Source organism: Ailuropoda melanoleuca, chromosome 2, assembly GCF_002007445.2.
Source record: "Ailuropoda melanoleuca isolate Jingjing chromosome 2, ASM200744v2, whole genome shotgun sequence".
In the NCBI taxonomy this organism is placed as follows: domain Eukaryota; kingdom Metazoa; phylum Chordata; class Mammalia; order Carnivora; family Ursidae; genus Ailuropoda; species Ailuropoda melanoleuca.
In genome coordinates, this window is record NC_048219.1 from 199,050,885 (window position 1) to 199,063,014 (window position 12,130).

Below are 12,130 nucleotides of genomic sequence, written 5' to 3' on the forward strand. Positions count from 1 at the left end.
CCTAAAAAAAAAAAAAAAAAAAGAGAAAGATCAGATTACAAAGAAGAAAGACAAATCTGTCTTTTCCCTGCTTTTCTGTGTTTAGTGTCCAGTTCAGAAAAGATTATAAACCCAAACCTTATAAAAACAATTACCCAGGGGCACCTGGGTAGCGCAGTCGTTAAAGTCACTGCCTTCGGCTCAGGGCGTGATCAGGGCGTGCCGGGATCGAGTCCCACATTGGGCTCCTGGGCTGGGAGCCTGCTTCTTCCTCTCCCTCTCCCCCTGCTTGTGTTCCCTCTCTCGCTGGCTGTCTCTCTGTCACATAAATAAATAAAATCTAAAAAAAAAAAAAAAAACACAATTACCCAGATTTTCTTCTGAAATTTTAGGTTTCTATTAGTCATACACTTTTTCCACCTTTGAGAATAATAAAACGATGTATCCACGTGATGAGATACGTCACTGTAAAACAAGACCTTCAAATGATGTTTTAAAGGAGATTTAATTACGGAAAAATGCTCCTGATATAGTGTTGATGAAAAAAGGGATACGCAGAGTATTCTGGGGGAGATCCAGGTGTTGTTGAACTCAGTGCCTGTGGACACACACAGGCAGAGAAAGGACTAGAAGTGCGGACACAGAAACGAGAAGCCTTGGTCTCTGGATTGTAAATATGTAACTGGTTTTCCTGTGTCTCTTTATACTGTTTGGTTCCTCCAAGTTTTCCATACCAAGCATGTATTTCTTTCATAAGTGAAAAACAAATGTGTAGAAAAGTATATTCTAAGAGAACAAGAGGTAAAACTCCCTCCCTGCCGAGGGAGATGGGCTCCCAGAGAAGGCTGAAGAAAGCAGAAGGTCGACAGCGGTCTTCCTCATGTGGCGAGACTGTGCGTGATTCTTACCTTTCTTTTAATGCTTTGCTGTACTCTCCGCGTTTTGGCAAGGAGCATTTTCATGCCCGGGAAGAAAAGGAGAAGCAGGTGTGTTTCCGTGGAGGCTGAGGAGGCGAGCGTGTGGCCGCTGAAGTGCGCTTCGTGCTGGCAGGACTGCGGAGGCCGGCGGGGGCCCGGGGCCCTCCACGGCTGTCTCTCTGGCCACTACGGCCACGTGAGCGGCCCTGGCCCTGGGCGGCCGCAGCAGGGTCAGAAAGAAGGGAATGAGTTCAGGAGAAACGTCGATGGTGAATCAGCAGAAATTGGTGACCTAGGGAGGGAGAGGCGAAGGTCACGGGCAGGAAGACGTGTGAGACTGAGCGGGAAACGGCAGAGGGGTCGGAAGCTCCCTTGATAGCCTCCCCTTCACCAGCTCATCACGGCTCCCAGAAACCAGCATGGACAGGCCCCAGATACGTCGTGTGCGGCCCGGAATAAGTGACCCTGTGGACCCCCATATAAAGTGTATAAACAAGAACAATACCTCTGTCCTTCGTGTCTGCAAAGAGAAATACCGGAAGGGGTAACCTGCACAAACGGTCCCGGTGGGACCTGGGGGGCACCAGCTGCAACTTCTTCTAGGGCGTCTGTTTGCGTAGTCTACTTTTGAGAATGCTTTGCAGTTTGTTAATGTTTCACACCCTGGCCCGCAGCTGAGGGCACTTGCCACAGACAAGTGGGCACAGACTCAGCGCTGTTTCCCTGGACAATGGAGGCAGAAATCGGGGCTGGTGCTCCCGGGGGCTGAAATGTTCTGGGCAGGTGCGCAGCAGGGAGATTGCTGCACAGGGACGGAGCCCTAGCGATCAGCCTGGGGCTTCCTTAGCCGACAAATCAGCTGCACGTGTGTGTCCCAGCAGTGGACAGCTGTGGGGACTCGAGGCCAGGTGGAGATTCCAAACACCACGAGGCCGTGGAGGCACTGGCGTTCTGACCTGTCAGAGCAGAGGGGTGATGCCAAACGCCCCAGAAACTACATCGACACCCCGGCACAGCCACCCGTCAGGGCGGACAAAGCACTCTCCCAGAGCCTGTGACCAAGCCTCCACAGGACCAAGAGGCTCTTCCAGACCCACGCTTGTTAAAGGAGGACGGCAAAACTCAGACTCTGTGAGCAGCGTTGCATCCACAGTATTCAGTGTGCAAAGAAGCAGGAGAACGTGACCCATAACTAGGAGAAAAAAATCTCAGTAAAAGGCACGGGAGGCAATCGATAACATGTCCCCCTCACCCAGGTCCTAGCATCCATGAGTGTGTGCGGGCCTCACTGACTCGTTTCTAACAAACAAAATACAGCAGAAGCAACAGGACTTCACCTCCCTTGATTGGGTTACGAAAGGACCGGCCTCTGTCACGGAGGCTCTTTCTGCCTCTCTCTCGCTCGAGTCCCTACCATTATATGCAGTAGTAGGCACCTCTTCTGACACCAGCAGCGGCAAGGCTTACCTGCCCTTCGTTGAAATGTCCTACTGATTTTCAAACAATAAGTGATTTTGACATTCTACGAGTGGTGTATGAAATGTAACTTGAGAATGCTCCCACACCTCTAAGATGTTACTGAGTTTGGGGGAAATTAAGTGTATGTTTTCTATATAAATATCAGCCCAAAAACCATCATAAGGCAGAGAAATACATCCTGTGAAGTTTGAGTCTTGATAACCATGAGAAGTCTACCAGGAAAATGTCAGATGGGACACATTCTGTAGCATAATTCCAGTAGTAGATTCAGGCAACGCTTGTCATTGGAGAGCTGGATGTCTGCCGTGTGTCACCCCACATAGAATTTGCTAACTGAAAGAGGGAAATGTGCTCCCCAACTTACCCACATGATCAAACTTACCATCCCTGATAGTGGGACAACCTGATGCTATATGTCCCCTGATTTGATTCATCTATAAAGCATATTTGCCAAAAGTGTTTAATCTGCTCTAACCGAGCATTTAGACCTAACTTCAAATTTGCAGGAGATGGAGGCTAGAAGAACAAGCTAAATGACACCACAGGAACACAAGTGGACAAATCCAGAATGAGCAGCATTTTACAAGGCAGTTTTAACTGGGTTTCTTTAAAAAGTCAATTTCATTTAACAGAAGAAAATCGTGAGTACAAGGTGGGAGATCTTTTGGATTAAAAGAGACTAAAAATTGTACCTTCTGAGGAGGTACTCTAGGAAGGGAAGGGTCCCACCCCAGCCCTGCTCCTTTACATCCCTGTCGTGAAGAACTTAAAAGGAGAAACATGAAGGCGATCAGTTTTCCCCTCATGAGTGTAACATCGTTCCCCCGCCCAGGGCTCAGGAGACCCTGGAATGTGTATGGAAACAATGCAAGTGAATGGTTTTGTGTTCCATTTTGGAAAAATACAAAGATAAGACTCTCTAAAAATTATCTGTATCAAAGACATCTTTGTTCCACCAGTGGTGATAAAACTTCCAGTTCTGCACTCACTGAATCTTGGAGAAAACTGCCCTGAGGCCGGGCTGTGGCTCATCCTAAGTGATGAGATCTGGAGTTTATGGAGGTAACCCCCCACCACAGACGAGTGACGGGCGGGTGTTAGTGCTGCCGTGTGGCAGATAGGAACAAAGCTAGATAGTGAAACCCAGGAGGACACGGGCATGCCATGGCCCCTGTGCCAGAGTGGATGCCGGCGTCAGCCACCATGATGGCAGGAAGATGTTTTTAAGCAGACTATGCCACAAAAAAACATGTTTTTTCCAAACAGTGTCTTACTGCGCCTTCTGTTAGGTGAGTATACTTGTTGCGTGTTCTAAGGTAAAAGCAAGGAGGTACAGGCACCATTTAGCGATTGTCCACTTCGGTGCGCTCCTTTGTCTTAACTGACCTCCCCCGCACAGCCATGGCATCTCACTTTGCACTTGGCCGTGGGAGCAGCTCAGGTTGTGCAAGTGGATAGTCTTACGCTTGATAGAACAGCACTCAAGAATCTGTCCTAAAAGAGTTCTCCGGTGTCCCTTTCCAGGGGAGGTGCTCGCTTAGGCTGACAGCAGAGCCTTCTCCGTGTCAGAGCCCTCGTGACACGGGCTTCGGTCCCTCCACAAGGGCCAAGACCTGGGTTCTGGAAATCTAGCTCTCCCAAAGCAGGTGGCACAGTAGGCCCACAAAAAGTTCTATGAAAATAGGGTTCCTTAAATAGGTGGGTCTGGAAGTATGCGTCATCGCAGAAAGTTATTCAAGACGGTCGTCTGGCCGTGGCTGTGGAACTGGTTGCAGACTCGCCCTCTGGCCGTGACCAAGTACAAAGATGGTTTGGCTCTGCTTGGGCGGCACATAGGCCGCGTCCCTGGGAGAGTGTGGCAGTTCGGTTGAGCTGAAGAAGCAGAGATCAAAGCTTACGGCAAGACACGGCTCTGGTGAGGGGGTAGCTGTGCAGAGAAGGGGCCCCAGAAGTCCGTGTGGGGATCCCCTGCCAGCCCATGGCGGAGCGCTGAGCAGTCTGGGCACGAGGCCACCCCCCCAGGCTCACCCAGTAGTGCCGCTGAGGGTGGGTGCGCTGAGCCTTGCCCAAGTAGAGGGATCTTGCCAACATTCTTGGCTCCCAGCTAGACTCCAGAAAGGCCATTCCTGAGGGTAAGGATCACAGGCTCAGACTGGACACACTTCAAACCCACCCTAATAAAGTCTGAAGTCAGGCTTCAAAAATATCTCCAGAGCAGGTGGAGTTTGGAGGTTGGTCCCCACCGAGTTAGGGGGGCCCTGACAACGTGTGACACGAAGCCCCCGCAGCCCGAAGCTGATCAGCCAGTAATTGAGTTGCTTTGTCAGAACAAAAAATCAACCCTCTTCAAAGAATCCAGTCTCTATAGCATATTATCCACAATGTCTAGTGTTTGATCCAAAATCACTAGATATGTAAATAAGAAAAAACTAGATATGCTTACGAAAAAGTAGTGGTGAAAGACCAAACCCTCACTGTTTAGTACAGATGTATCTCTGGGTGGGCCTGGCGGTGGGCTGTGGTGTTCTGTTACCACCTCCAGACTCTTCTTCCTTCTCCCTAAAGACCTCCCAGCGCACGGCCCCTGTGGCCTCAGCCCCTCCCTCCCTTGATGTCAGCACCCCGCTCGTGCTCCAGCACCACTCCAGCCACACGTAGTCCTTGATTCAGTGTCCGTGTAGAAGGGCCCCCAGGGATCTGGCATCACGCTGCCTTCACCTCCTCACCCTCAGGTGAGCCCATCACACCTACTCCCCCAGTGCCTTCCTGCCTTTGGGTCCGAGCTCAGTCACTCTTCTCCGGATCTGTTTCCTCTGCCCTCGGCGGCCATCCTGGCTGAAGAGAGACCCCACACTCCCAGCCTTCCTCACAGCGGATGAAGCGGTCCTCTGAGGCCACATCCTCTTCACTCAGGGTCACCCCGCCAGCAGCACCCCTGCCCCAGCCCCACAAAGTCTTTTCCACCCACATAGGAACATGCTGCAGCACCTCCCACCCTAAAAGCCCTCCCCAGCCCTTGGCCAGGACCCCGCCTCCCTCTGCTATCTCTGCCCTCTTTGCAGCCAGCCTCGTCACCTGGCTGTGTCCGTTGTGCCCTCACCCCCGCACTCTCTCAGACACAGTCCAGCAAGCGCTTCCCGTTGCCTAGAAGTGGCGTGCGCCCCCAGCCAGCAGCAGGGCCCAGCAGCCGGGCTCATCCCAGGGGCCGGTGCCTTGCTCCGCTGCCCAGGGCACGTCGGGACTAGCTCTCCCCCAGCGGACACGGAGCCAGATGCCGTGTCCCTTGCACCCCTTACCTGACACTGACCTCAGTAGACCTGTGGGATCACTTCTCCCTGAAACACGTTCTTCATGTGGCTTCCAGGATATCAGCCTCTTGGTTCTGCCTTCACCCTGGTCATGCGTCCATCTTCTTCGCTGGTTCTCCTTGGTTTGTTTCCTCCCACCAATCTCTAGAGTGCCCACAGTTCAGCCTTGCACTCTCTCTCTCTTCTCTTTCCCTAATGAGCCTCTCCCGTCTAAATAAGTACCCATTGTGTGCTCCCAGCCTGGGGTCTGTCCTGGGCTCAAGAACCGTGGCAACAACTGCGTGGTCAGCACAGGGTGTTGTTGGCTGACTGCCCACCACCCAAACACAGTGGCACGTCCTGCCCTGAGTCCAGGAGCCTCCCTCCCCAAGCCCTTCTCCGCCCGGTTCAGCATCAGTTAAAGTGGACTCCAGCCTCCCAGTTCTTGAGGCCAAAACTCTTGGAATCTTCCTTTATTTTTCCTTTTCTCTTAGACATCACACACAAGCCTTCTCCCTTCCACCCGGAATCTAGCCTCTGCCCTGTGCCGCTACCCGCGTGGCCCCAGCGCCGTCCTCCCTGACGTGTACCCCACAGCACACGCCACACAACAGTGACCCTTTTACGGTCCACACCCTCCGAGGGCTGCCCTCTCACCTCGGAGTCCCACAGAGTCCCCACAGTCTGCCCCACCTTCACCACCGCCACCTCACGTCCTCAGCTGCCCCCGCCCCGTCTCAGACACAGCCTGGTGCGTGGCGGCTTCTCACACATCCATCCAGGTGCTGAGCGGCCACGTGCCAAACCCAGGGCAGCGGCACAGAATTCCATGCTGACTGATGTGATCTCAGAGCACTGAGACTGGGGAAGTCTTTCAAGGAGCCTTTGTCCAGCCCATCGAGGGCTTGAACTCCTCCCTGGCGTTCCTGCTGAGGGGCCATACGTGGGTTCTTGGAATGGCTCCACTTTCTTCTGGTTGCAAGCTCATTGCCCAAGTGTGGGCAGCTCTTGTCATCACTTCTCTGTAAGTGGAGTTGAAATGGGCCACCCTGTGGCCTCCGCCCCCATAGGTTCACAGAGGACAGGTCTGTCCTTTGGGAGGGGCCCCTGCTCTCTGCCTCTGTGCGTGTGGGAGGGCCCCGGGGCCACCATCTGTCCAAGTGTGATTTCTAGAACAGGCACGATGGGACCTGGGGGATCAGACCAGCAAGTACGAAGCTGGTGTGGCACGCCCTTGGTAGTGATGCCTACGCTCCCAGCAGCTCTTCAGCTTGCCCTTTATTTGAAGTTCCTGTCATCCAAAACCCTTGTGAGCAGACGGGCTGGAGCCAACTTACGCTGGCTTGTCAGGGGCAGCTTTGCGCCTCGTCCCAGCTCTGTGCTCGGGGACGTGGTGTCGGTGGCGTGAAATCCGCGGCCACGGGGTGTCTACACCACAGACATTGGCAGGCGGTACAAGTCAGGGCTTTTTGATATTCCCGGGAGCTGGTTGCTGACCGGGTGCCTGCACAGCCCCTTCCCACACGCGCGTCCCGAGCCCTCGTCTCCACCTCCTCCCAGGCCCTCGAGCGTCTTCATCTGTTTTCACGTGTCCCTCTGCCGTATTCTTTGGGAACTGGCAGAAACCAGGGGGCTCACCTCTCTGCGCCCCCTGCTCTGCCCCCCGTGGAGGAGCCATGACCAACCCCAGGACAGGTGTGGACTGAGCGTCAGAGGCACGCGCTGCGACGGGCACTGTGAAGCCGGAGGCCTGCCATGCCCTCGTCTTGACCGTGGTTTAAAAAGTTAGAGAACTCTTCCCAGCTCGGGCCGGTCCCCTCCAGGTGGCCTTGGTGTTCAGGAGGGTGGACCCTAACCTGCTTTGAGCCGTACAACTCAGACCTCTGAGCCCCTCGTGCAGCTTTGTATCCTGGGGACATCACATGGGCAGTGGAAGATCAGTGGTGGCGGGCCATTTCCCTCACAGACACCAGCAGTGGGGGTCCTAGCAGGACAGGCCACAGGCAACCTAACTTATGGAACTGATGGACATTTAGTTGGCGTGGCCTCTGCCCTGCTGGCTGTGTTACGGTCAGAGCACATCGTCAGGCCTTGGGAACAAGAACACGTTGCTTTGTAGAAAGTACAGTCGAACCTGCTTTAACACTTTGCCTAGAGATGCGGCGGGGCTCGCAAGCAGTGTTGCTTTGTCTTTTGTCCGCTGATCTTTTTTTTTTTTTTTAAAGATTTTATTTATTTATTCGACAGAGATAGAGACAGCCAGCGAGAGAGGGAACACAAGCAGGGGGAGTGGGAGAGGAAGAAGCAGGCTCATAGCGGAGGAGCCTGATGTGGGGGCTCGATCCCATAACGCCGGGATCACGCCCTGAGCCGAAGGCAGATGCTTAACCGCTGTGCCACCCAGGCGCCCCGTCCGCTGATCTTAACTCAGATTAGCCCCTGTTTGGTGATGTGGCCCAAGTTCTGGGCGTGAGTGAGAGCGTTCCCCTTGGGGCGCTGCTGAAAGGCAGCCAGGTGACAGAGGGCTCCCTGAGGTGCCGGGGAAGACACCACGCTGTCTCCCGAGTGGGGAGGACTGAACCACGTCGGTGGCCTCGAGCTCAGATGTGGGGGTGGGGGGCTGGGGGCTGTTCTGTCCTAGACGCTTTCCTAACGTGTGTGCGTGTCCTCCCAGATGAACGACAATCTCCTCGAGAGCTGGAGCGACCTCGATGAGCTGAAGGCAGCTAAGAGCCTGGAGACGGTGTACCTGGAGCGCAACCCCCTGCAGAAGGACCCCCAGTACAGGCGGAAGATCATGCTGGCCCTGCCCACGGTGCGGCAGATCGACGCCACCTTCGTCAGGTTCTGAGTCCTCGGGGTTCCTGCCGGGCCCCTCTCTCCACAGGAACTTCCCAGCCACGGTTTTTATCCACCCGTTGCTCCTGAAGCCGGCACTCTCGCAGCAGTCACAAACCCAATGGCAATAAAAAGGCACTGAGTGATAATCGCCGTGTGTGACGCCCGCGCCGCTTTGGGAGGCCGTGGCCCGTATGCTGCCACCGGGTGTTGTGCCCGTGGCGCTCCTGCCACGTCTGTTTCCTCCTTCTGTCAGGGAGGCCTCGACCCTCCTGAGAAGGGCGGGCCAGTGGGAGTGAGGGCGCTGCCCCGGGTGGGGCACTCAGGGCCAGCCTGGCAGCCCAGAGCGGTTTGGTCTTATAGACCAGGTGACGCCAGGGTTTTTCTAAGCCAACGTGTTTCAGAACCAACCCGTGGGCGCAGGATCGCACAGTCCCGTGTGCTGCAACCCCCCGGGCTTCTTGACAGCCATGGCCACGCGCCAGGCCCCTTGCCGACCGAGGCCGGGCTGTCCATCCGGGCCGTCCATGCAGCCCGGCCACGGCTCTCCGAGGGTGGGGCGGCCCGTGAGCGCGAAAGGGGCGGCTTCCTGAGGGCCCGGCTGCGCGGAGCCGCCGACAGAGCGCGGACCCCGCCAAGGCTCTGCGCAAGACCCGCTCCAAAGAGCTTATCTCCTGACCACTTCCAATGTCGCTTCCCAGTCTCACCCCGTCCTCGTGCCGGCTTCTTAGAAGAGTTACATCGACAGTCACCCGGGTCTGAATTTACTGCTGCGGGACCTCATCCTCTCTTGGGGTCTCAGATTTCCCTTCTGCAGAAAGAGGACTGAATCGAGTGGTCACCGGAGGTCTCTTCTCCAAGACTGTAGAGTGCCACCGTCCCGTACAGGCACCGCTCCCCACCGCGTGTGGCTGCTTTAATTCAAATTTAAATGTGTTAAAATAAAATGAAATAAAACATTCACTCCCTTGGCTGCACTTGCCACATTCCAGGCGCTCAGTAGCCGCATCTCGCCGGGGGCTGCCCTTTCCCCTCCGCCCTCATGAGCAGCCCAAGCAGGTCAGAGGTGCCCGGGTGGCCGGGTGACCCCTGCCAGGAGTTGTAGATGTGGCCGTAGTCGGCCTGAAGTTTAAGCTTACGTCCAGTTCCCGAGTCTAATCTCCGTGAAAATTAACCATGTGGCCGGAAGCCAGGAGCAACTGCCTACGGAGAGCAGATGCTGCACTGGGGGGGCGGGGGCATGCCAGCCCTGAAAGGGCCTTAGGGTGACCGCCCTGGAGGCCACAGAAGAAAGTTAAGACACAGGATCATGACTGGAGTGCCCTTGCTGACAGCGTTGTTCCCAGGAGCCCTGCCCCCACCCCCAGCACAAGGCACAGACCCTCAGGAGCCCAGCGCCACTCCCGGCAGGGGTGTGGGGGTGACGGGCCTGCGGAGCCCTCTGCAGAGCTGGGGCGGCGTTCTGGCCCAGGCACGGGACGTGCCCCGAAAAGACAGTGTGTGACGTCAGCCATGAGGTCATTGCTTTTTAATCTGGGAGGCAGAGCGTGGCCGGTGACGGCAGAGACGGTGCCCGTGCTCACCGTGGCAAGGACTAGGAAAGGGGGTGATCGCTTATAAACCGCATGCGGGAGGCCATAGTCCGACCGTTGCCGCTAACTGAACAGGTGTTTCCTCGCAGGTAGCAAAAGAAACCCGAAGAGCCTCGAGCAAGCAGGACAGTGGGAGAAGCCCTCCCCAGGCCCGCCCTCGTGGGGATGGGACGGAGACGCTTGGCCAGGGCATCTGTGCCTTCACAGACCAGGAAACTTCGGGGGTGGAGGGGGCGGGACAGGCTGTGCTGACCCCAGCACTGTCCTAGCAGTGTGCCATCTGCATGTTTGAGGGGCTCATTGAGCCCTAAACCCACACTGAACCTTGAACCACTTTGGACAAGAGTCAAGAGGCAGTTTCCTGCTGGATCCCGAAGGCTGCAGACCGGGTTGGAGGGACGCCAGGCGCCAGGCAGGGCTGGGCAGGATGTCCCTGCAGCGCCAAGTCCGAGGGGCCTGAAACCCCGGTGTGAATGGGAACATCGGAGGAGGGGCTGTGGGCTCCCCAAAGCAGGACCGCGAGACCAGCCTCTGGTGGGTTCATTAGACAGAAGTGCAATTCCTGCAGTGCACGGGATGCCATGAGGAGAGCAGACAGTGAGCCAAGATGCTCACGGTGTTTACACCTGGCAAAGGCCTCCTCAAAGAACCGCGGTGGAAAGTGGCCCAAGGCAAGAGGAGGCACATCAAGGAAGTCAGAGGGCCGAGCCGCCCCCCCCCCCGCCATCCCCCATGCCACCAACCGAGAAGCACACACCGGGACAGGGGCCGTCCCTGTGTGCCTACCCTAAATCAGCCAGTTAGAAAGCTCCAGGCGCGGGGCATCCAGGAGGGCACGGCACTCAGGCCCCGGGTTCGGGGAGGGACCCCAGGTGCACCCTGAGTCTCAAACAGCGCACCCAGCCCTGGGCACCTCGGTCCATGCTCCTCGGCAGGAAGCAGCCACAGCGCCCACTCAGAGACCCAAGGAGGCCACAGCCGCAGAAACCACGTGTCTGTGGGGGAGGGTTCCGCAGGGGTGCACACAGACAGGAGGGCTCGGGGACCACCAAGAGTAGCCCTCGGCTTGGCTCGAGGTCTGAAACACCCCCAAGCACAGACCCGGCCTGGGAGACGGGAGGGGGCAGCAGAGGTGGTGGGAGGAATAATTAAGCGCAGGGAAAGCCTGGGTCCTTTGAGGTACTTGGGATACATCAAGGAACAAAACAAGCCTTTTTTTTTTTTTTTAAGATTTTAAAAAATCCCTGCCCTTGGGGGCGTAGACGAAGCGACAACCGGAGACAACTGTGTAGTTAGAAGGCGACTTGCCCTTCGGGAGAAAGCAGAGCATGTGAACGGGCTCACTGGCGGCAGGGGTGGGGTGACCCTGATGAGGGGCAGACCCGGGTCAGACCCACCCTGGGGGAGGAGGCCGAGCAGAGGGCAGGGAGAGGGAAGCCTCAGGCAGAGCATCCGACGGGGGNCGGGGGGGGGGGGGGGGGGGGGTGACACGAAAAGGAGGCCCGGGAACCCCAACCTGTGGGCTTGGGGCACTTGGTGGGCAGAGCCCGCATGGGGAGCCAGCTGTGGCGGCCCGGGAGGCTGAAGGGCGGAGTGGGGAGGCTTTCCCGGCAGGGGATGGACCCTGAGGAGGGGCAGGGCAGAGGGCCAGGCGTGCGGGCAGCTACGGCAAGAGGCCAGCAGTGAGGATGGCTGCGAGGGCGGGAGGGGACCAGCCGGCCCCCTGGAGGACGGTGCTGGCTCCGTGCGGAGGGAATGCTTGGGAGAGAGGCGGACTCAGGGAAGGGGCAGGGCAGGGTCCTGAAGGCAGGGGTCGAGTGAGGGGGAGAGCACGTGGGGCCCGGGAAGACAGCCCAGCCCTCAGACTGAGTGCAGGGCCGGTGAGTGTCGGGGAGCAGCAGCACCCCCAGCTGGCGGTCCCTACGAGGACCATTCGCCGCAGGGACCCACCCCCGGGGAGGAGGCGCACCGGTTCTCCTTATAGCCCGCAGCACCTGCAGTCCCGAGGCCAAGGGCGGGCGCAGCTGGTAGGCGCCGG

General features: G+C 56.9%; 1 protein-coding gene across 1 annotated transcript in view; it reads left to right on the forward strand.

The window, feature by feature from the left end:
* The window catches only part of PPP1R7 (protein phosphatase 1 regulatory subunit 7), a 25,854-nt gene extending 16,391 nt beyond the window's left edge, over positions 1-9,463 (forward strand). Inside the window, exon 7 of the mRNA XM_034642740.1 lies at positions 8,337-9,463. Within this exon, the coding sequence (XP_034498631.1) occupies positions 8,337-8,513 (177 nt within the window). The 3' untranslated portion in view covers positions 8,514-9,463. The remainder of the gene's footprint in view (positions 1-8,336) is intronic.
* Positions 9,464-12,130: the final 2,667 nt, after the last annotated feature.